Consider the following 22436-nt stretch of genomic DNA (forward strand, 5'->3'; position numbering starts at 1 on the left):
GGCTCCAGGGGGGGGACAGGCTGGGAACAGCATTGCCCCTGCCAGGCCTTTTTTTACTGCAGAGCCTGAACTCTGTCACCATTTCTTAGTAACACCTGAGGCAGAATGTGGGGGGCCAGGCTGACTCAATACCAGGTATCTGCTGGAACAAAGGGTCCAGCCTGGCTCTGTGGGGGCATCTGTGCATAGTAGGGTGGATGAATCAGAAAAGTGCCAGTCCCACCCACCAATTCAACTTCAGGTTTTAGGATTGGATCCAGTAAGGCCCTTCCCCATGCCCCCTTGACCCAGCCAACTCAACAGTTGCCCTACTGCTGTCTCACCTCAGTGGTAGTGTCTCTTCCCCCCCAAACTGCTCAACCCCACTGCACACCCCTAGATACCCAGCCCCTAAACTCTACCTCCTGCCCCCTCCATATAGGCCCGATTCCAGTTATTTCACACAGCTGACACAATATGATAACATTTGGGGAATCATTGGACTATTCAGTCACATGAGACATTGCAAACCATCTACATCATAGGCTGCAATTCCCACCATCTCTCGTAGATGAAAGGATGCCAACAATTAGACTTTACCCTTGATATCCCAAGTGACACCTCTGGCTAGAGTGCACCTAGAGGGGCAAAACATCTCAAAGAACTCAAGTTGCTGTAAGGCTACCTTTACTTCTTCAAGCATCTGTCCCTATGGGTGCTCTACCATAGGAGATTCCCAACCACAAACAGAACAAGGAGGTGGATGCTGAGGAGGCAAGTCCAAGATGGTTTTGAAGGACTGTGACACCAAAGGTAGCATCATCCTGGCAAGCAGGTAAGATGATATAATGCATGGCAAAGGTATGAATAGAAGACCAAGTTGCAGTCCTACAAATTTCTGTTATGGGAACATCTTTCACTATAGCTACTCCATTGGAGGGTGCTGTCAGAATATTTATAAGGAGTGCTCTATTCTCTGGGCTGGAATATAGTATTTTATCTGTCTGCTTACAGGGGGGCTGACTAGGGGCAGATGTTTGCCAGACTATGCAAGCAGGTGATAACAAAGCCTTGTTGATTGGTAGGGCAATTTTCACTGAAGAGACTCATCCATCTTCTTGTGTAATAGGTTGATCGTATCAAAGGGAAGATCTTGGATGGTACTTTGCACCTCTCTAGGGAAACCTGAAGGTTGTAAACACGATTTTCTCTCAGGGAAGATTGCACTTCTTTTCCCACCCCAATCCCTGGTGAAGGATTGAGCTAATGAAAGAAATTGACAAACCCACTTGTAAATTATCATATATAATCTGGTGACCCACTGGGCATGAATATCATTGTTTGAAGTACATATGGGTTGTGTAAAGAGAATTGTGTGCACACACTCTAGAAATATGTTCTTAAAGTATGTTTTGGAGGCAGTGAACAAACAAGCATACCTGGCTTAGACAAAGGAATGTGGATTTACCTGTCTGTGTCCAGGGTTGTAAACCATAGATAATGAAATTACATTTACATATAAGGAAAACAAAGCAATTAAGCTAACAAGCAGTGGAGGAAACAGCCTGGTGAGCACATGGGGACACAGCAGTCTGAATCCCCAAGAAGTATTCCTGGCTCTTGAGGCAATGACAATGGACTTTTGTCTTTTTTGTTCCCCTTATATTTCCCAGTCTGCTTATCTATAATTTAGGGGAAAATGGGGACAATATCCTCTGATTTTGTAAATGTTGGCGCCTCCTGCGTTGAGGGCAGGAGATGATAGTAGTGTAATTGATTACATTGATGTAAGTGAGAAACTGGTTTAGGCAAAGAAATTAATTTTAAGCTCGAGAAAGCGTGTTCTTTTTATTTTGTTTGTACCCTTTTTCTCTTTTATTCTTACTGGGTGTCACTTAAATCTGTGTTGTTTATTAATAAACTTATTCCTGTTTTATTACAAACCCCTGTCAGTGCTGTATATTCATGTGTAGGACCTCAGCTGAACTAACAGAGTGGTGTAAATACAGCCTTTTGGGAGGCAGCTAACTTAATTTCTGTGAAGGCCCCCTGAGAAGGGCTGAATGCTACAGAGAGATGTCCCTCAGGAACTGGGGTTCACTGATTGCCTGTCTTAACCTTGCTTTGCAGGTAACAGGGTCTCAAGGACTTTGCTGGTGAGGTGGAGAGACTGGTGCGGTAGGGCACTGTCTTACCATCTAAGCTCCAGCAAAGCTCTCTTGCTAAGGCAGAGAGTTGTAACCATGGCTCACTGTTTTAGGTTCCCCGAGGAAAGCGTTACACTCTCCATGAACCAAAACCAGAGGACTGAAAGAAAAAGAAATAAGATAACTAAACAAATAGAGGAAAAACTATAAATCTCTATGTTAAGAAAGTCAAGAAGCTGAGAAACAGCAGACATGTAATCACTCCATCTCGAGCTGCAGGCAGTTCAGAAGGAACTGGGTGGTGGCCTGTCCACACCTCCTTGTATGAAGCATGAAGTATTGCTGTACACAGGCATAGGCCTACAGACACAGCTTTGTGCCCTCCTGCTGCGCCTTCCCCGTCCAGCACGCTCAGCCCCTGTCCCTGGCAGCCGTTCTACGGCTCCCCTGAGGAGAAGGGAGTTAATCTATTGTTGTAGAATCTTATCAGAGTGATCCCTGAAAAGGAATGAGGAAGGAGGTTTGTGGGTAGGAGGCATCAGAAACTCCATCAGATAGCTACCATAAATAATCTGTAAGACCCATTTGTCTATAGCTATGGCCCTCTGTTTTTGGCAAATTGGATAAGGCAGCCTCCATATAGACTTGATGATCATGATGGCCCCTTTTGGCCTTCAAGTCTGACCTCCTACACATTTCAGGTCACAGAACTTCACCAATCGTCTCCTGTAATAGACCCATGACCTCTGGCTGAGTTACTAAAGTCCTCAAAGCATGATTTAAAGACTTCACGTTACAGAGAATTGACCATTTACACTAGTTTAAACCTGCAAGGGACCCGAGCCTATGTGGCAGAGGAAGGTGAAACCCCTCACCCCCCGAATTCTCTGCCAATCTGACCCAGGGGAAATTGCTTCCCAACCCCAAATACAGTGATCAGTTAGACCCTGAACAGGTGGGGAAGACCCAGCAGCCAGACACCTGGAAAAGAATTCTCTGTAATAACTCAGAGCCCTCCCCATCTAGTGTCCCATCACCAGCTATTAGAGATTTACTACTAGCAGTTGCAGATTGGCTATTTGCCATTGTAGGGCGTCTCAACATACTGTTGTGAGAGGCTACCGGTGTGGTGCTTCTGCTTTCTCCTGTTGATATCACTCGGCTGCGTGCGTGTGTTCCCTCTGTGTGCTGCCCCAGCTCTGCGCAGATAGCTGACACAGCAGACCCGACGAGAATCCCCAATAACCACAGAGTCTACTAAGATACAAAGGCACCTCGGCCAGGTTTATTGCGATCTCGGACACAATTGCAGTTCCCTGTAGGTTTCTGAGCCTCAATCAGGGCATACTACGAGAAAAGTGCCTCTTGGCAAGGACCCAGCTCAGTGGCGGGACTTTCCACTGCCCCCGTGGCCGGACAAAGACACCACCCCAGGGGCACATTCTTATACACAAGTACAAACAAGTTACACATCACTCCTGACGTATTGAGGTGCAACCCCTCTACGTAGCAAGGTACAACCCCTCTATGCAGTAAGGGGCCGCCTCGCACCCTGTACCTGTTGGTTCGATCAAAACATCTCTATCCATCATTTTACCCTTTTGCCCCTGTCATTGGGATGGGTCGGTCTGTTCCATGTTATCTGTGGAATGTTCCCATATGGTATGTCTTGGTACCATGTTTATACTATAACTATGCTAAATGAATATGTATTTCTGCAACATCAGCCCTTTCCTTGCCAACTTCTGTGAGCAGGGCCTGCCTTTTGCTCACAGCTTAACTTTGCTTTCTATGCTAGCAAAGCCTTGACCATTACTTTAGTTTGGTTCAGGCCTCATACTGGGCCTTCATTAGGCCTTTACTATGTTGCCTTCACTTACTACACATACCATCCCCTCCATAAACTTACCAAGCTCAGTCTTGAAACCAGTTGGGTTTTTTGCCCCTACAGCTCCCCTGGGAAGGCTATTCTAGAACTTCACTCCTCTGATGGTTAGAAATCTTCATCCAATTTCAAGCTTAAATTTGTTGGTGGCCAGTTTATATTCATTTGTTCTTCTGTCCACATTGGTGTTTAACTGAAATAACTCCTCTCCCTCCCTGGTATTTATCCCGTTGATGTATTTATAGAGAGCAATCGTATCTCCCTTCAGCCTTCTTTTGGTTAGGCTAAACAAGCAAAGCTCTTTGAGTCTCCTCTCAAAAGGTAGGTTTTCCATTCCTCTGTTCATCCTAGTAGCCCTTTCTCTGCACCTGTTCCGGTTTGAATTCAATCTTTCGTAAACATGGGAGACCAGAACTGCACACAATATTCCAGATGCGGTCTCACCAGTGCCTTGTATAATGGTACTAGCACTTCCCTGTCTTTACTGTTAATACCTCACCTGTTGCATCCTAAGACTGCATTAACCTTTTTCGTGGCTGCATTGTGTTGACAGCTCATACTTTTATGTTCAACCAATATACCCAGGTTTTTCTCCTCTATAACTTCCAACTGATAAATCCCCAGCGTATAGCAAAAATTCTTGTTGTTAGTCCCTAAGTGCATGACCTTCCATTTTGCACTATTAAATTTCACCCCATTTCTATTACTCCAGTTGTCAAGGTCATCCAGATCTTGTGTGTGTGTGTGTGTGTGTGTGTGTGTGTGTGTGTGTGTGTGTGTGTGTGTGTGTATATATATATTATATATATATATATATAAATAAAATCAGAGGAGGGGAATGAAGAAGCGTCAATAAAGAGACACAGGTCTTTACAGTTCTATCCGAAAAACCTCTTTGGTTGGGGGTTAGAGTTGTGTAGTGCTCCTGAGGATGCTGGTGGTAAAATGGCTGAGGCAGCAGTCTTGCTTTATACACCTTTCTGTGGTGTTTTCTGTTCGAGGCAGGGGCATAAATTCTCAGTGAATGAAGCATTGTTTTCAAGCCTTTGAGGAGTGAAAAGGCTCATCTGTCTTCTTACGTAATAGGTTGATCATATCAAAGGTCAAATCTTGGATGGTACTTTGCACCTCTCTAGGTAAACCTGAAGATCGTAATCACGAGCATCTCCTCATAACAGTGACCATAGTCATCCCCCTAGAAGCAGTATCTGCCTCGTCCACTGCAGCTAGGAGGGAAGTTTTGGCCACCAATCTGCCCTCATCCACTAAAGCTTGGAAGCAGGCCCTATTCTCCTCAGGGTGTTTGTCCTTAAATTCCAACAACTTATTATAATTTGTGAAATCATATTTGGCCAAGAGGGCCTGATAATTTGAGATTCTGAACTGCAGAGAAGTGGAAGAGAAGACCGTTCTCCCTTGAAAGTCAAGTCAGTTGTGTCCCTTATCAGTCTTTGAGTGCTGTTGCTTGGACCGTTCTATAGCTTCCTGTAGCACCAAAGAGTTAGGGTCGTGGGTAAGAGAACAAAAACTTTCTGCCCTTAGATGCAAGAAAATAGCCATTCTTGACCCTCTTGGGGCAGGAGCACAAAAAGTAGGTATGCGCCAAACTGTCTTTGTTGTGTCCATGATGTTGATGGGGAAGGCCACTGGACTGGGACTGGAAAACTACAGAATGTCTAGTAAACTGTGCTGAGGTTCCTAGACTTCCTCAGCTCAATCTGTAGCTCTGAAGCAACTCTGTGCATGAGCTCTTGATTTTGTTTAAAAAGTCATTTGGCAGAGACAGAGAAGACGGAGTTACCGCCTCATCTGGTGAAGATGAGATTGCTCCCAGAACTAGCAGATCAGGCTCACCTTTCCCTTCTGAATATTCTGACAGGGCCCATTGTGGGTGTCCAGGCAATGGCAAGTAGGACTCCTGCACCAATCCTGGGTGTCTAGGGTAGGGCTCCCGCTACCCCAATATTGCCAGTAGAATGAATCAACTGACAGAGGAGTCCCCATGGCACAGGATGGCACCTATTTCTTGGCCAGTCATACCTGGTCGAAGGTCAGAACCCCGATCTTCTGGGCCTCCTGTCTGGTGCCACCTCCTGTGTTATTCCACGCATGGAATGCATGTTGGGACCATCACGCAAAGAAGTAGTAACATCTATGTATGTAGACCTACTTGATTTACTATTTGAAAGTAGTTGCAGGTGATTATGAACAATTGAGGTTCATGAGTTTTGGTAACTTTATTCCTCTCTAAAACTCCAGAAGGGGAATAAAGAGAGAAGAATGTAGGCTTCTGGTTGAGTCACTGGACCAGGACTTAACAGATCTTGCTCCTGCCACAGACTTCTTGTATGACCTTGGGCAAACCACTGTATCTCTCTGCCTCTGCTTCCCCGTGTATAAAACAGGCACAATAATAATGCTTCATTGCCTCATGAGGGGTTGTGAAGATAAGTACATAGGATAGATCCACCCACTGAGATTTTGCATTTTCTCCTGTATGCTTTGAGGTTTTCTTTCATGCTGGCTGACATTTTGGTTCTTAAGTTCTTTGGTTTTAGCAAATGCAAACAATATCTCCTATGATTCACATTAGTACTGAGCCTTCATGCTCTCCTCCTGCATCAGTCACGGGATTCTTTTTCTAAATACTGTGATGCTTTGTTTTTTCTTGGTTCTGTGGATTTCAGTTCACTACAGCCTCGTCCTCAGTTTTGAACCTTGCTATCCTCCTGGATTAAGACACCCAATTTATGAGAAATTTCTGCCTGTAATTCTCCATCACGTTCCTTTTCCATACTGGTCGCTATATACCAGCTGCTAAATCTCTCAGGCTTGAGAAGTTAGTAAGTGACAAAACAAAGAACATTTTAACTTTGCAAAGCTGCAGTACCTGTTTGGGCAAGGGCAGCTCTCTCTCATTAGCATTCCACCATCAAGTACCTCCACTTGGATTCAAATATCATTGTAGACTTTATTTTAAATTTAACTTTGTTATAGTGTTCAGGAATGAAACTCTCCCCCCACTCCACCCTTTCCCACAAGTCTGTCCTCTAAACAGCTGCTGGATTTCCTCTTAGAGATCACCTTGTTTTAGTTCAGGGGTTCTCAAACTGGGGGTTGGGACCCCTCAGGGGGTCGCGAGGTTATTACATGGGGGGGGGTCGCAAGCTGTCAGCCTCCACCCCAAATCCCACTTTGCCTCCAGCTAGGGTGACCAGATGTCCCGATTTTATTGGGACAGTCCCGATTTTGGGGTCTTTTTTTTATATAGGCTCCTATTACCTCCCACCCCCTGTCCCGATTTTTCACATTTGCTGTCTGGTCACCCTACCTCCAGCATTTATAATGGTGTTAAATTTAAAACATTTTTTTTTATATTTATCGGGGGGGGGGGTCACACTCAGAGGCTTGCTATGTGAAAGGGGTCACCAGTAAAAACATTTGAGAGCCACTGTTTTAGATTCTGTGCCAGGGCACGGGTGCAGAGGATCTGTGTGACTGAATAAACAGAGAGGAAGCCCTTAGCTAAGTGAAAAGTGCCTCGATAGTAAAGACTTGCTTTGTATAGCTTATGCAAAGGAGAGAAGAGATATAGACAAGAAGAGAGTTCAGCTGGATGTGTTAACAAGGGTAGAGTAACTGCCATGTAGTGAATGACTGCTCATTACCTAGTAGTGATTTCACAGCAGCCCCACCCGGGCTTTAGCTGCTGTTCCCCTTTTCTTGCAAAACGTGAATCCCACAAATTTGCCAGTCATGAAATGTGGATAAAATTACAGCTTGCAAAAGTTCTTTAGTAGGAGATAGTTGCACCTCAAATCAATCTGGTCAGTTTCTTTACTCTTTGCAGTCGGGATTTTTATTCAGCTCTTGCTTTTTTTCTTTAGCATGTCTTGTAAACATTAACACAAGCTACTGTTAGGGCATAGCGTAAGAGAAAATTAACAGCTCTTCTATGCTCTACTGAACTACAACACTAGTGCTGTCTTTTTCTAGCTTCCACAACAAATATTTTGAACTCTGAACTGTGGTTAGCCAGCATGATACTAAACATTTTTCCTGCATCAGTAGTTGTGGTTATAAAATGCTAATACAAGACTTTTAATTATGAAACAGACAGGATGGAATTTACTGGTTCCTTAATGTTAAATACAAATGTTAAATGGATACATGAAAAATTAAGGTGCTGTAAACTAAAAAAGATTCACCACTGAGGACTTTTGCCTGTGGAAGCACAGAGGGGAGTACCTAGGGTAGATTCACCCTCTGAGATTTTGCATTTTCTCCTGCAAGCTTTGAGGTTTTCATTCATGCTAGCTGCTGAGGCTTTAAACTAGCAAAGATTCACCATGGAGGATTTTTGCTGATAGAAGCTGAGAGGGATGGTTCAGACAAGCTGCCAAACAATGAGCTGCAAGGGGTCTTCACCAGACAAGTGATCCCACTGGCCAGACTGGTTGCGGTGCTAGTATTTTTACTGCACCCACTCTAGTTCCAAGAGATATGGAGCACACACTGATGTGTACTAACTGAGAGCTCTGTCGAGTTAATACTTTAGGACGACCGAAATGTCAGAATACCTCACTCTTTTGGGACAAATAAGGAGACATGGGCTGAGTGGGAAGGTGCACCCCTTTTGCTACCCAATTCCTCACCTTATCCCTAGCAAAAGGCTTCCAGTGACACCTTTGACCACTGTCCTCACGTTCACTTTGAAAATATAGTCAACTTCCAGGATAGGGTGTAGGGAAGGGTTGAAGATTGCTACCTGCAGCCCCAGTACTTATTCTGGGCACTACCACTGTTAATAATAGGGGTTTTATCAATATGAATTTGGGATGGGTACACTGGTTTCACCACTTATGCTTACAAGTGAGTTAACCCAGATTACCCCAAACGAGTGCCAATAAAATCTATACACTACCCCCACAGCATTATGTATCTTGGCTATGCCCCCCTATTTACAGAGGGAACAGTTTCACAACTATTATTGATTCTGTTTTTTATCCTGGCACTTATGTCAGGGTCCCTTTGCACCATGCATCCCAAGCCTCAGAGGGAGAGAAATTCTAAATGTTAAAATTTCTAAAAATTACCCCAAATATCTTTTTTTTTAATACTTAGAAGTTTTGATTTTGATTTCTGATACCTCTGTTAGGAGAGAGAGGTAAACACAATGTATCTTTTAAAAGGGGGAGGAGAGGACCTCAGGGAATTACAGACCAGTTGTCTAACTTTGATAGCTGGGAAAATACTGGAAGAAATTATTAATCATTTATAATCACCTAGAAGAGAATAGGATAGTAAGTAATAACCAGCATGGATTTATCAAGAACAAATCATGCCAAGCTGATCTAATTTCTTTCTTTGACTGTTACTGCCCTATTGGATGAGGGAAGCTGTCAATGTGATACTAGTAAGGTTTCTGACAGTACTATGTGACTTTCTCATAAGCAAACTAGGGAAATGTGGTCTAGATGAAATTACTGTAAGGTGGGTGCAAACCTAGTTGAAAGACCATACTTGGGGTAGTTATAAATAGTTTGCTGTCAAACTGGAGTGATGTATCTACTGGGGTCCTATAGTGGTCTGTTCTGGCTTCAATACTAGTGAATATTTTCACGAATGACTTAGAGTGGAGCGTATGCTTGTAAAATTTGTGGATGACACCACGGTGGGAAGGGTTCTTAGCACTTCGGAGGACAAGACTAGAATTCAAAATTACCTTGACAAATTAGAGTGACCAGACAGCAAATGTGAAAAATCGGGACGGAGTGGAGGGTAATAGGAGCCTATATAAGAAAAAGATCCAAAAATCTGGACTGTTCCTATAAAATCGGGATATCTGGTAACCCTACGACAAATTGGAGAACTGGTCTGAAATCAACAAGATGAAATTCAAGATGTGTAAAGTACTACACTTAAGGAAAAATAAAATGCACAAATACAAAATGGGGAATAACTAGCTAGGAGGCAGTACTGAAGGATCTGGGGATTATAGAAGATCACAAATTGAATATGAGGCAACAATGTGATGCAGCTGCGAAAAGGACTAGCGTCATGGGTATATTAACAGGAGTGTTGTATGTAAGACCAGGGAAGTAATTTTCCTGCTCTACTTGACACTTACTTGGAGTACTGTGTCCAGTTCTGGGCACTACACTTTAAGAAAGATGTGAACAAACTGGAGAGAGTCCAGAGGTCAGCAACAAAACAAATGTAGAAAACCTGACCTGTGAGGAAAAATTAAAAAACCCACAAAATTGGGCCTATTTAGTCTGAGAAAAAAAGATTGGAAGGGGGCCTCCTAAGGCTTCAGATACATGAAATGAGAGGAGAGATTGGTTGGCAAAACACAGGAGATGTGATCAAAGTGAATGATGAACTGAATACATCACATCGATGTCACTTCCACACAAATACTGGGGGGGGGGGGGCGTGGGGGGGGGGGAGTACGTATATCTAAAAAATACTATTAATCTTTTTTGTTGTGGGCAGCCAATTACTACACAAAGAACTGAAGAGTTAATTCTTCTTTGAGTAGATGCAGCCACTTAGGTGTGGGCACACCCAGCATGCCAGGGCTGGAGAATTTTACCTAGCAGTACCCATGGGGGGTGGGAGGGGTGTGCTCACACCTCATGGCTTTAGCCTCTCCCCTGCCTATATGAGGTGGTGCTGTCCTGCCCCCCACCCCCCAGGTCATTCTTACCACCAGTGGCTGGAGTCGGAGCTCTAAGGTTTTCAACCTTACAATCCTCTATTCATTGACAACTTTTCTAGTTGTATATAGTTCGTTAGTATCCCTAGTAAAGTGTTAGACAGACTTAGTTTAATTGTTCCCTGGTGATGCCCTCACCAGGGTTTAAACATTATCTGTTGTGTGGGGGAATGATCCCCAACAACAATCCCCACACATGGCGCTTGTTATGCCTACGCGATGCCCACGGCAAAGAGCGGTGTTTGATTTGCAGATTGTTCATGAAACAGACTCAAGTTGCGGGGATCTTCATCTAAAACAACACCTGCTCTAACAGGCCACGTAGCCTGTTTTGGCACCAAGGCCCTCATCAGATTGCAGGTCACCCTCAGATTTGGAGTGTGCTGCTGCTTTGCATCTTGGAGCTGGCACATTGCCAAAGAAGGAGAAATTGTTCCTCATCAAGTGCACCGTGGAAAAAGTCACATAGGACCAACGGAGGCTGATCCAGGTCCTATGGGGACTCGTCTCCCCCCTCCAGAAAGCATGTGGATCTGCATGGGGTGAATACTGGTGTGTAGGATAGAGCAGGACCAGTCACCCACTCCCCAGCACTGTGCACAGAGGCCAAACACCCTGTATCGTTGAGTTCCAGCCCTGGGCGTCCGTTGAGTCCAATACTGATGAGGGCGATGCCAGCACCAACGGCTTCCATGCCGGTGGTGTATCAGGCAGCAGCAGATCACCTCTACTTTTCTGTCCCAACCTCTCCCTTGGTTCAGGACTTTGGCAGGGCTGTGCCCTTTATAGCCCCATTGGCTGTGTGGGCTGCTGAATTTATGGATCTGTTGATGCTGCACCCCGATATTTCCCTTCTATACACAGTGGAAATGGGGTTGGTATTGTACTTGGCATGAGGGACCTCCTCAGCACCTAGAACATCTTTGGTACCCCCTGTGGCTGGAAATGCCAATGTTGCCATAGCAACAGTCACCACTTTCCACTTTGGCACCATTAGTTACTTTGGTACTGATGACGACTTCAGGATCAACCTTGTTCCAGCACCGGAAACAACGGAGGCATAGTCAATGCTGGTGCTATCGTTTCCATCATCGGTGCCAGCCCCCTCATCATTCTGGGCTATGGACAAGTCGGACTGGCTGCTTGCACTATCAGGGTGGCCCCACGGCTGTCCCCCAGGTCTCCTCGGTTTCTGAGGTTGAATCTTATTCCTCTTGCTTTCCATGGCCTGAGCGAGGGGCATTCATGGAGTGCTATGGGTATCAAGATTGGTGCCTGTCTCGTGGTTGGGACAGGGGCCCCTGCTCCGGCACCTACTGGCTACCAATGTCCTAACCATACCAATGGCCTCCAGGGGCCACTGCTCGGACATATAGATCCCACGCCTCATGCTGCTTGAAGTCAAGATCATTGGCCAGGTCTGTAGCAGTGACCTTCGATCTGCCACAAGTCTTGGTACCAGTGAACCTTCCCCTCGAGGAGCCTCCAGATTCATCCTGCCTGGGCCTGTCAGCCTTGGAGCAGGATTCAGCTCTGGCACAGTTAACTGCCTCATTCTCATCCCTGGACAATTCCACGGTGCCAGGCTCTTCCTCCCCTTCGGTACCCCAGGATTTCAAGGTGCACTAGGACATGTTGTGGTGCATGGCCGTTTCCCTGGGTATTCAAGCGGCATTCCTGTGGGAGAACAGTCACAAGTTAGTGGATATCCTACAGCCATCTGCCCCTGGGAGAGTCGCCTTTTTTATTAATGTTACGCTCTTTGAGCCTGCTAAGGTCCTTTGGAGCACCCTGGCTTGGCTACTGCCCGTAGCTAAGTACATGGAAAACCACTACTTCATTCCTACGCACGGATTTGTGGGTTTTTATTCTCATCAAGCCACAAATTCCTTGGCAATAACTAGTGAATGATGGAGCCTGACAGGGCAGGTTTAAGTCCACTCCCATGAAGAAGGATTCTAAGTGACTGGGAGGGGTGCTGAAAGCCATTGAGCCAAACAGAAAATCCTGCATATGACAGAAACCACTTCCAAGCCAGGGGTGTGACAGCACCCCTAGTTCCAGTACCCATGGTGACTGGACCTGATGGTCAGGCAGAGTTACACCTCCTCTTCCTTGCAAATGCAAATTGCTAATCAGCAGGCACAGCTGTCAAAGTACAACTTTGTCACCTGGATGACCGTCTAAATTCACAGACCAGCTGCCTGAGACCTGGAGGGAGGAATTCAGGCATTTGTCACCAGCAGTGTCCCAGTTGTCACTCCTTTCCACCCTATCCTTTCCATGTGAGGCCAGGCTGGCCTGCTTTCACAACGTTTGGGGTTTGATCGCCACCAACAGCTGGGTCCTAAACACCATCGGATCAGGCTGTGCCATCCAGTTCATTCTACTCCTCCCTCTCTGTCCCTATTCAGGGACCCCTCTCAAGATACTGCTCCTTGAGCAGGTTCATGCTCAGCTCGTATTGGGAGTCATGGATGAAGTTCCATTGGATCACTGGTGTCAGGGTTTCTGTTCCTGGTACTTTCTGGTGCCCAAATCCAAGGTAGGAGTAAGACCTTTCTCAGCATTTGTGGCCTCAACAAATACATCAGATCCCTGAGGCTCCGAATGGTCACTCCATTGACTATCCTCCTCCATTATCTCAGAACAATTTGCTGTCCTGGATCTTCAGGATGCCTACTTTCATGTGGCAATTTTGCCACGCCACAGAAAATTCCTCTGATTTGTCGTAGCGGGGAGCCATTTCCAGTGTACGGCGCTTCCCTTTGGCTTCTCTTCTTCCCCTCAGATTTTTACCAAATGGCCATCGTCATGGCATATCTCAAGAAGAAAGGGATCCACATCTTCCTGGATCTAGATGACTGGTTACTGAGGGGCAGATCCAGAGAGGAACTCATTTCTCAGATCAGCTCCACCCTGCGCTTGTTCAACCCTCTGGTCTCATCCTAAACAATGGAAAGTCAACTTTGGTTCCCACTCAGAAAATAGAGTTCTTTGGGGCCCTAATAGACTCTACCAATTCGAGAGCACTTCTGCTGACCAACAATTTTTCAGGCATTTGCCACCTCTGCCTCAGTCTGCAATCTCAGCCTTCCATGACAGTCTGGATGTGCCTGGGACTTTTGAACTGCATGTCCGCTTGCATGCAGGTGGTCCAGTTCACAAGGCTGCATCTTTGCCCTCTCCAAATGTGGCTCAGGACAGTTTACTGCCACTCTTCACTCCTTGGACAGATTTGGCCATCTTCCTCCACTGGTCCTGGATTCCTTACAGAGTGGATATGTCTTGAGAATGTTGGTTTGTCAGGGCATTCTTTTTGTCTGGCCCTTACGAACCAGGACTGTTATCACCAATGCCTCCCTGATGGGCAGGGGAGCACATCTGGGGTTGCTGAAAGTAGTCCGAGCAGAGTCCTCTCTGAATGTCAATGTGCTGGAGCGTCAGGCCATTTACAATGCGTGTCATGCTTTTCAGGCCCATATTAGGGGTGCAGTGGTTCATATTTACCAACAATACCACTACAATGTATTATGTGAATAAGCAAGGAGGAGCACACTCAAAAGTGCTCTGCCAAGAGGCAATCAGGTTGAGGCAGTTTTGCATTGAGGAGAGTATCACTCCGATGGGTGACCACTTGGCGCAGGGTCTAGAATCATCTCACGGACCATCTCTGCAGGAATTTTTTTGCTGAGTCACGAATAGTCTCCGAAGATAGCATCCTCCACACTATCTTTGCAACCTGGAGTGTTCAATGATCGGCCTGTTTGCTATAAGGGACAACAGGAAAAGTCACCTGTTCTGCTCTCAAGGGGGGCCTCAGACCGGGCTCCCTGTCCGATGTCTTGCATCTCAGCTTGCAAGTAGCTCTCTTCTGTGCTTCTAGGAGTTTTATAAGAGAAATCAGACTTTCAAGGCTGATTTTAAATTATTTAATATACCTTAGCAATCATTCAGTGCAATGGTCCCTAGAGAAGGTGTTTTCAAACTTCCCCCACTTGGGACCCCAAAACCTGGTGCAACTTCTTATGATCCAGTCTCACAATCCCTTGTGGTTGCAGGAGAAAATGGTGGCTGATTTGGGGCAAGGGGTGCTAGATGGAGTGAGTTTCTACTGGCTGGTACGGACCATGAGGCAAGTGCTGGTTGGATTGGGGATCCGTCTTCTGGTTGGGAGACCACATGTATTTGAGTTCGCTGTTAGGGTTGCCAAAAATTCAGTGTCTTGTCATTGCTCAGCTAATGTGATTGGCAGTGAAACTTTTTTGTTTCTGTATTAATGTGAAATGTTGACAGTATAGTAGTATAACCATGTTAGAAATGTGAGCTTAATTTGATGCGGCATCAAGTTTACCCACTGGCATAAGCCTTTGTTATTCCGTCTAAACATTTTTAGCTTCTTAGGGAAGGCTTTTTGTAAAGTGGGTATACGTTGTTCAGGACAGACTGTCTGCATGAAAACTTATGTTGAAACGTGATTATGATACAGACTAGTAAATGGAAAATCAAAGAGACTTGTAGAAATTTGATCTCTCCTTGGTCTACTTGCCACCTACTAAAATAAGTGTGATCAAAAAGCATCTGCTTCAATGTTCATGCTAGGAACCATTGTCGCTAAAGGTAACTTCTTGGCAGTGCCGATTCCTGCTCTATAGCCAGCTGACCGTAGGTACTGATATTATAGTATCTAAATTACATCTAACAGCTAGACTAGTTAATTTTTTTCTAAAGTAGGATATTGACTACGATGGGCAAATTCCTAAGAGTAGACTGCTATTAATGGATGCAACAGTATTAAACAAACATGACTCTTGCTCTTTAAAACATATTGCCAAGGGAGGAAAAGTTAAATGTGAAAAAGGCACACTGATCCAAATTTTCAAATATAATAGGTTGGTTCTGAAAAGCAAGTGATGCCCAAGGAAGATCAGAAAACATTTTTCCTCTATTAGGGTTGGTGCAAACAAATCTGGGTCTTCAGCCATGAGCCCTACTACCCAGCCTGCCACCTCCAACTTCTACTGGCTCCAAATTACTATGCCATTACTTAGGGTGGAGAGTGTTCAGAACTGGTGAAGGGGGGTGGCTTAGAAGAATTAGTAGGCTTTCCATTAAACAAAAGGAGAGGAAAACTTGTGATATGTCCTGCTTGAGACTAAGGGCTGGTCCACACTAACCCCACACTTCGAACTAAGATACGCAACTTCAGCTAAGTGCATAACGTAGCTGACATCGAAGTATCTTAGTTCGAACTTACCGTGGGTCCACACGCGGCAGGCAGGCTCCATCGACTCCGCGTACTCCTCTCGCGGAGCAGGAGTACCGGTGTCGACGGCGAGCACTTCCGAGATTGATCCCAGAAGATCGATTGCTTACCGCCGGACCCGGAGGTAAGTATAGACGTACCCCCACTTGCTCAGTACTACTCATCCCCCAACTTGCATACTACCTATTTCACTTCTCCACAGGTCAGAACCACCCCTCAGCTCTGAACTCTTCCAACCAAACACTCATGCTAAGAATACACTGTTGCGCCCCTTTCCCCCCGCCACACGCTCCTTAAACACTCAAAATTCTTCCAGAGTCTGGAAAAGCAGGGCAAAGCTAGCAGGAAGTCTGAGCAGTGACAGGGCAGTCTGGTGCTTTGTGGGGTATGTACTTTAGGGAAGGTTTCTGTCATAAGAAAAAACGTATATATGTGCTATGATTAAATCAGTGAATGTGATACAGATGGAGTAGGAAAGAGGATCGACTTGTTTTGGGATTTTCCCTTTCCGGCTCTCTTTTGGGAATCAAAACAAGCAGATTCCTGACACTTAGGAATCACTTGAGTTGCTTTAACCACCATTTGTCTAGAAAAGACAGGGGCTAATTGTCCTGATTTAATCCTCAACAAATCTTATGTGGCCTCTGAAGAAAGCAGCATCTGGTGCCAGTCAGGACCAGATAAAAAACAGTCCATGTCTTTGGGAGGGGAGCAAGTCAAAGGTGGGAAGCTGCTAGCCATCTACTTCCAAATGTGGGGACAGTGAAGCTACGTATGCTGAGGTTAAGATCCTGGAGGACTGCAGTTGGAAAACCCCAGCTAGGGAATCTGAATTGTGACTGGGGGGAAAGTAAGGGAGGGGTTAGAATATTTTGGTACATTTACTCTTCCAGTTCAGGGGAGAACAAATAAAAAAATCTATTCCACCTTTGAGAGAGAGAGAGAGAGAGAGAGAGAGAGAGAGAGAGAGAGAGAGAAGGAATGGACCAGTGACTATTTTCAGGGCGCATCCCTTTGACAAACAGCCCAACTCTTTTCCTTTGAGGGGCTAGCCCCTTGGAAACTGCATTCCCGTTCTGTCTCTTTGCTGCATAAATTTCCTGAAGAGCCAGAAGTGACTCAACAGTAGGCAGGTGTACTGTGGCTCCAACCAGTGGCAACAGGTGGTACTTCACGGTGTTGTACATAAGGAAAAAACCCACAGAGACGTGGCTTAGCTCCATTAATCCCTAACAACCATCCACCTCATTTGTACCGTGCCACAGCACCATGTCTGTGTATGAACAAGTGTACATGGCCCATTTATATTTCCCCCCCCATATTTAGTTGTACCCAGCCAGGCAAAAATGCAGGTCACTTTCCACAGTGAAGGAGGAACACAAGTGTTAAAGTAAGGCTTGTGTGGTAAACTGCCTGTATGTTTACCTTGATGGTGAGTAATAAAAAACAAAGAAGTTAATTTTTTTTTTTTTTTTACCAGATAAGCCTGGGTGAGATCAGTATCCAAAGTATCCTCTCCAATCACCATCTTTGGAGTTTCTTTTTCAGGAAGTTGTGCGGGAAACAGTTTTGCTAAAGTGCCAACTTGTTAAAATGCTTCTGAGTATGCAAAAATATTAATTTGCACTTGACAGGTGTGGAATCACTTTTGTGAAATTGATTGGTTTAGCAACCTACCACACAAAGCATAAATCCCTGAATAAATCACAACAAATGAAAATACTGTTAGCAGTTTCATAATTTAATGAAAAAGTACTTGTAAAAAGGGGACATCTGTAAAAGACTGATTCCATCTTGGAAAATTGTGTGTGTGCGTGTGTGTATATATATATATATAAAAACAAAATGCAAAAAACAAAAATTAACAAATAAGGTTAAGAGGTAATACTTCAAACAGTTAGCCACCAAACACACAATAAAAACTAGCAAGTACACTTTGGGGACTATATTTAAGAACTACATAACCAAGGGCTCCTTCATGTATCTATTAAAATCATGCAAAAATTAGCAAAACTATTGCCCACACTGGAAAGAGTTACATCCTCAATGAAGCAATAATTTGGATTTTTGCTGAAGCACCATTTCCCTCCCCTCATCTTTTTCATATGCAGCTGGGCCTGAAACATGACTGCTCTGTTGGCCTCCAAGATAAATGTTCCCAAGATAAGCTCCACATAATTGTATGGCCAGAAAAAGGATTAATAATAAATATTGAAGGAGAACTAAGAATCAGAGCTAGAATACAAATGAGTGGATATTTGTTACTCATTTTGAATGACCCATGGCTTAGGAACAAAAAGTATTTCCCATTAAAATAAAGTATATGGAAACCTAAAAATGCTACTGCATATTTACACCAAAAGAAAATTTGAAAATACATCTCTAGAAAGACAAATTACACATATATACAGAAAATCAAGAAGTGAAAGAAAATTAAGGATTCATGAAACAGAGCACAGAACTGCAAGGTTTATTTTGTATTTCACTACTGACGTGTTCTCTAGCCCCTGACCAGTAACTATTGTGAGGAATATTTCAAAGTTTAATCATCTAAATTATTTTGTTGTACTTTCCCAAACTAAGAGCAATAAAATAAATTAAGGCTTTGAAGAAAATCAAGCTGTCATTTGTATTCTGCTAAATATCTTTATATTGGGAGTTTAATGATTTCCTTTTGGATGAAATTCACCACAAGCAAAGGAGGCTATAAAGCAAGGCCCTCTGCAATACCTGTGCTCCATTTCAGCCCTTGTTGTGGGACAGTGGGCTTTGCCCATTTATGACTGAAATGTCATTTCATCAGACACAACAGAATTACTCTTGGTTAACAGAACTTATGAAAATGATAAGTTGGTTTTTTTTATTCAAACAAAACAAACCACGTGCAGTAAAGAATAAAATGGGACTTTTTTCTGAGGTTGGATGAAAGTTAGCATATTAGCATTTGCAACTTTTAAAACTTGTGCAAAGCACTTTTAGTTTGGGAAATACAAACTAATTAGAGGTGGCTAAGCAGCTTAATGTAGTCATATGTTTTACATATGCTTCCAGATTTATCTAGCAATAAAAATGTGCTTCAAATAAATGACTGGCTAAATTTTTTCAAACCTATGTTCCTAAAGTTAAGCTCCTAAACCCCTATTTAGTCACCTAGGCTTGGAAATTTTAGCCTATATAAAAAAGGTCAGACAAAATGATTTTTAGTTCAAGCTTATTTTTTTAACATACCAGGTATAAATGCCTCCAGATGTGAAATCTCAAGTTTCAAGAGGAACCTAGCATCATCGGTGATTGCCTAAAATTTAAGTGTCAAATAGCATTTTTCTTTGAAGTAGTACATCTACTTTTGTAAACACTATCCACAAATTTAGTCATCTTTACTTGTTAGCTGGGTAAAATATTTACAAGTGCATCCCACAACAAGCAACTATGTACAAAGATAAAAAAACTGAAGTACTAGAAGTTGAATATTTACAAAATAAAGTGAATTACTGTAAAGAGAAACACAACCTTTAGCCGGATCAAAGTATGGGGGCACATCTAGAGGTCAGTGAGTTTGGCAGCATTTGTGATACTTGCTTCTACCCTGCAGAGAGGGTTTACAAGCATCACTGGAGTTCTAACCTTTCTGCAGAACAGGATCCCCATTTAGTAGTCACTTAGACCACAATCCAACAGAGAACTTAAACATGTGCTTTAAATTTAAAGTGTGTGAATACTCCCATTGGAGTCAATGGAACTAGTCATGTGCTTAAAGTTTTAAGCACATGCTTAAGTTTTTGCTGATCAGGTGCAACAGGAATGCAGTTTTAGTGTCTGCATTAATCTTTTACAGCATGTTACAGAGCAATGCAAGGACTCCTTTAATACCTGGTCCAGCAGCACAAAATTGACATTTTTAACAATGCCTTACACAAAAGGCAGGTAAAAAGGAAGCAGCTCCTGGAGTTATGCAAAGATTAACAGCTCCATACTCTCCCAGATGTTAACCTGTAATAAAGCATATTGGATTTCTACACAACCTTGACTATCCCTTTAAAATCGCAGGCCAATTCACTACTAAAAACTACTCTCTCCTTTTTCACTGCATTTCTTCCTAATGTAGGTCTTGCACCGTTTTCTGAAACCCTCTGATGCCTAGGTTTGCACCGATACACTGGATTATGTAAAGGTTGAGTTACCCCTTAGGTGTTTATAATCACCTTTGTACTGAACTGTGAGAAATATTTTTTTTGTTTCTATTGTTACAATCTCTACCAAAGTCCTTACTTTGGCTTTCTCTCTCTGAGCTGCTTTTCCTTAATCTGACTTGTTCTTTATTCTCATCACTTTCAGCTTCAGAGTCACTTAGCTCCAAATCAGGGCAATACCCATCATTATCCTGGTATGGAGCTCCTCCTGTCTGGAATTCAAGAGTCTGTTTGCTCCACAAACGTTCTTTTGTAGAAAGCCTCCTTGTTGGCTTTTCACAGCACCTCAGATCTTCTGTGGTCCTCACCAAACTGTTGGTAGCCTCTTTAAAGGACCTGCTAAAATGTTCTATTGTAGATTTTCTAAAATTGCTTTGACTAGCCAAATGAGCAGTGAGCACAGATTCTTGTTCATATGGGGTCTGGCTGGACCTGTCTCTTTGAGTTACATCTCCAGCCCTGCCCATTAAACCATTGGATTTTGTAAGTCTTGAGTTCTCTTGCTGCATTTTTCCATTCCCAATGGAAGACTGTCCATGCAATGCAGCTTGAAGTGCTAATGGTTTACCAGATGACTGACCACGGTGAAACTCTGGTGACTGTGCAGGTCCAGAATCTTTTCTTTCATTCCTACTCTTGCCAATCCCTACCAATAACCCATTACTTCGGTTGTCATGCTGATACCTAGAGTATGATTTTGCTTTAATTTCAAATGACTCCTTTGACATCTGCACATTCCTTTTGTTGTAAACTGTGGTGTTGTCTGGAGAAAGGGGTCTGTTGCCAGTTTTCAGAGAGTTATTTTTGCAGTCACCCAGCGCTGACTTGGGCATTTTTAATTTCAAGGTGATTCTGGGAGGTGGGTAGAACAGTGTGTTCTCTAGTGCACTTGTCAGAGAATGGCCTGAGAGAGAGAAAACAGAAAAGATGTATTTAAAAGGTGGTAAGACTTTCATTAAACTTAGTTAATAGTTTTCCTGCCTATGCACACATTAAGGGGCATTTTCCATTAGTCTAACAATTACTACTGAGATGCATTTAGGATGTTAAGGAGAAGCCATTAATTAAAAATTAAATTGTTCCAAAGCACCAAACAGAATTTATGTAAGCATTTTAATATTTCTATTCTGTAAGGACAATTTTTTCTTCAAATTTATAGTTTAAAGCTGTGTATTCTTTAAAACATTTTTCACCCAATATATTACAGACTATATTATATAAATACACAGCCCCTGTATTCAGTTAAAAATAATCATACAGAGTACATAGTCTTCCTCATTCCAGAAGCTTCAATCATTGTTTCATGACATTCACTAGAAAAATAAGGCACAAAGTTGTTTTTGGAACATTAGCATTCCAAGGCAGCTATCATCCATTTTTAACTTCATAAAACATTATGTGGGGTGGACGAATATGACAAATCTCAAACTGAGAAACTTGTCTGAAACATTCATGACATATGAAAGGAGACATGAGAATAGTGTGAATTTTTGTCAATCATTCTCTCCAGCTGTGTCTAAAGGAAATAATTAACAAGTTAGCAATTTTCCTTCAACTGGGGAGAGACCAATAAAAGTGTGCAATATATAGCCACTGTGGGGAAAATGGGAGTATAGAACAGTAACCCAAAGAGAAAATCCCACAACCTACCTGATGCAGATACCAGTAATACAGCTGTGGTGCCTAGATGCTACAGTGATTGGTATCTCATCTGTATATGGCACCCCATAAATATCTAGGATAGGATGGAATACCAAAGTATGACTCTGGAGAAGATGAAAATGCTGTGCATGTGCTGCTAATTAAGAAAGCTGGCAAGGAGAGTGCATACTCAGAAGAACTCATTAAAAACCCAGGTTTAAAATGCCAACAGTGACATAGGCCAGACATACCCAGAGTCAGGATCTTTAGCAGATACAATTACTGTTATTTTGTATGTATACATTACCTGCAGCAATTTCCTGATTAATGAGCTGGACTTGCAAATTGAAGACTTGTTCATGTACTTTACTGTGCGACAGTTTCAGTTTCTCTCTTCTGCTCACCATGTAGCAGAGATTCCTTACCTATAGTAAAAAAACCCAGAGATTTTAGAATTTTCTTTTTTTTTTTTTAAAAAAGTGGTCAAGAATATTACATTAACATTTGAATTCTTGAACAAAGCATCTTCACACATGTAAAGCCCTATAATAGAAAAGCCATAGTGAATTTTATAGAATCATATGCAACTATAAGCCAAGTATTTTTA

At 43.3% G+C, this 22436-nt stretch overlaps 1 protein-coding gene across 5 annotated transcripts in view; it reads right to left on the reverse strand.

Annotated features, from left to right (window-relative positions):
- Positions 1–17718: 17718 nt before the first annotated feature.
- JADE3 (jade family PHD finger 3) overlaps positions 17719–22436 on the reverse strand; it is a 78994-nt gene continuing 74276 nt past the window's right edge. For all 5 annotated transcript variants that reach the window (XM_024104453.3, XM_042840843.2, XM_024104454.3 and 2 more), the window contains 2 exons: positions 22137–22254; positions 17719–21092 (listed from right to left, as the gene is read on the reverse strand). In XM_024104453.3, the coding sequence (XP_023960221.1) occupies positions 20197–21092; positions 22137–22254 (1014 nt within the window). In that variant the 3' untranslated portion in view covers positions 17719–20196. The remainder of the gene's footprint in view (positions 21093–22136; positions 22255–22436) is intronic.

The sequence above is a fragment of the Chrysemys picta genome, chromosome 1 (assembly GCF_011386835.1).
Source record: "Chrysemys picta bellii isolate R12L10 chromosome 1, ASM1138683v2, whole genome shotgun sequence".
NCBI classification, from domain to species: domain Eukaryota; kingdom Metazoa; phylum Chordata; order Testudines; family Emydidae; genus Chrysemys; species Chrysemys picta.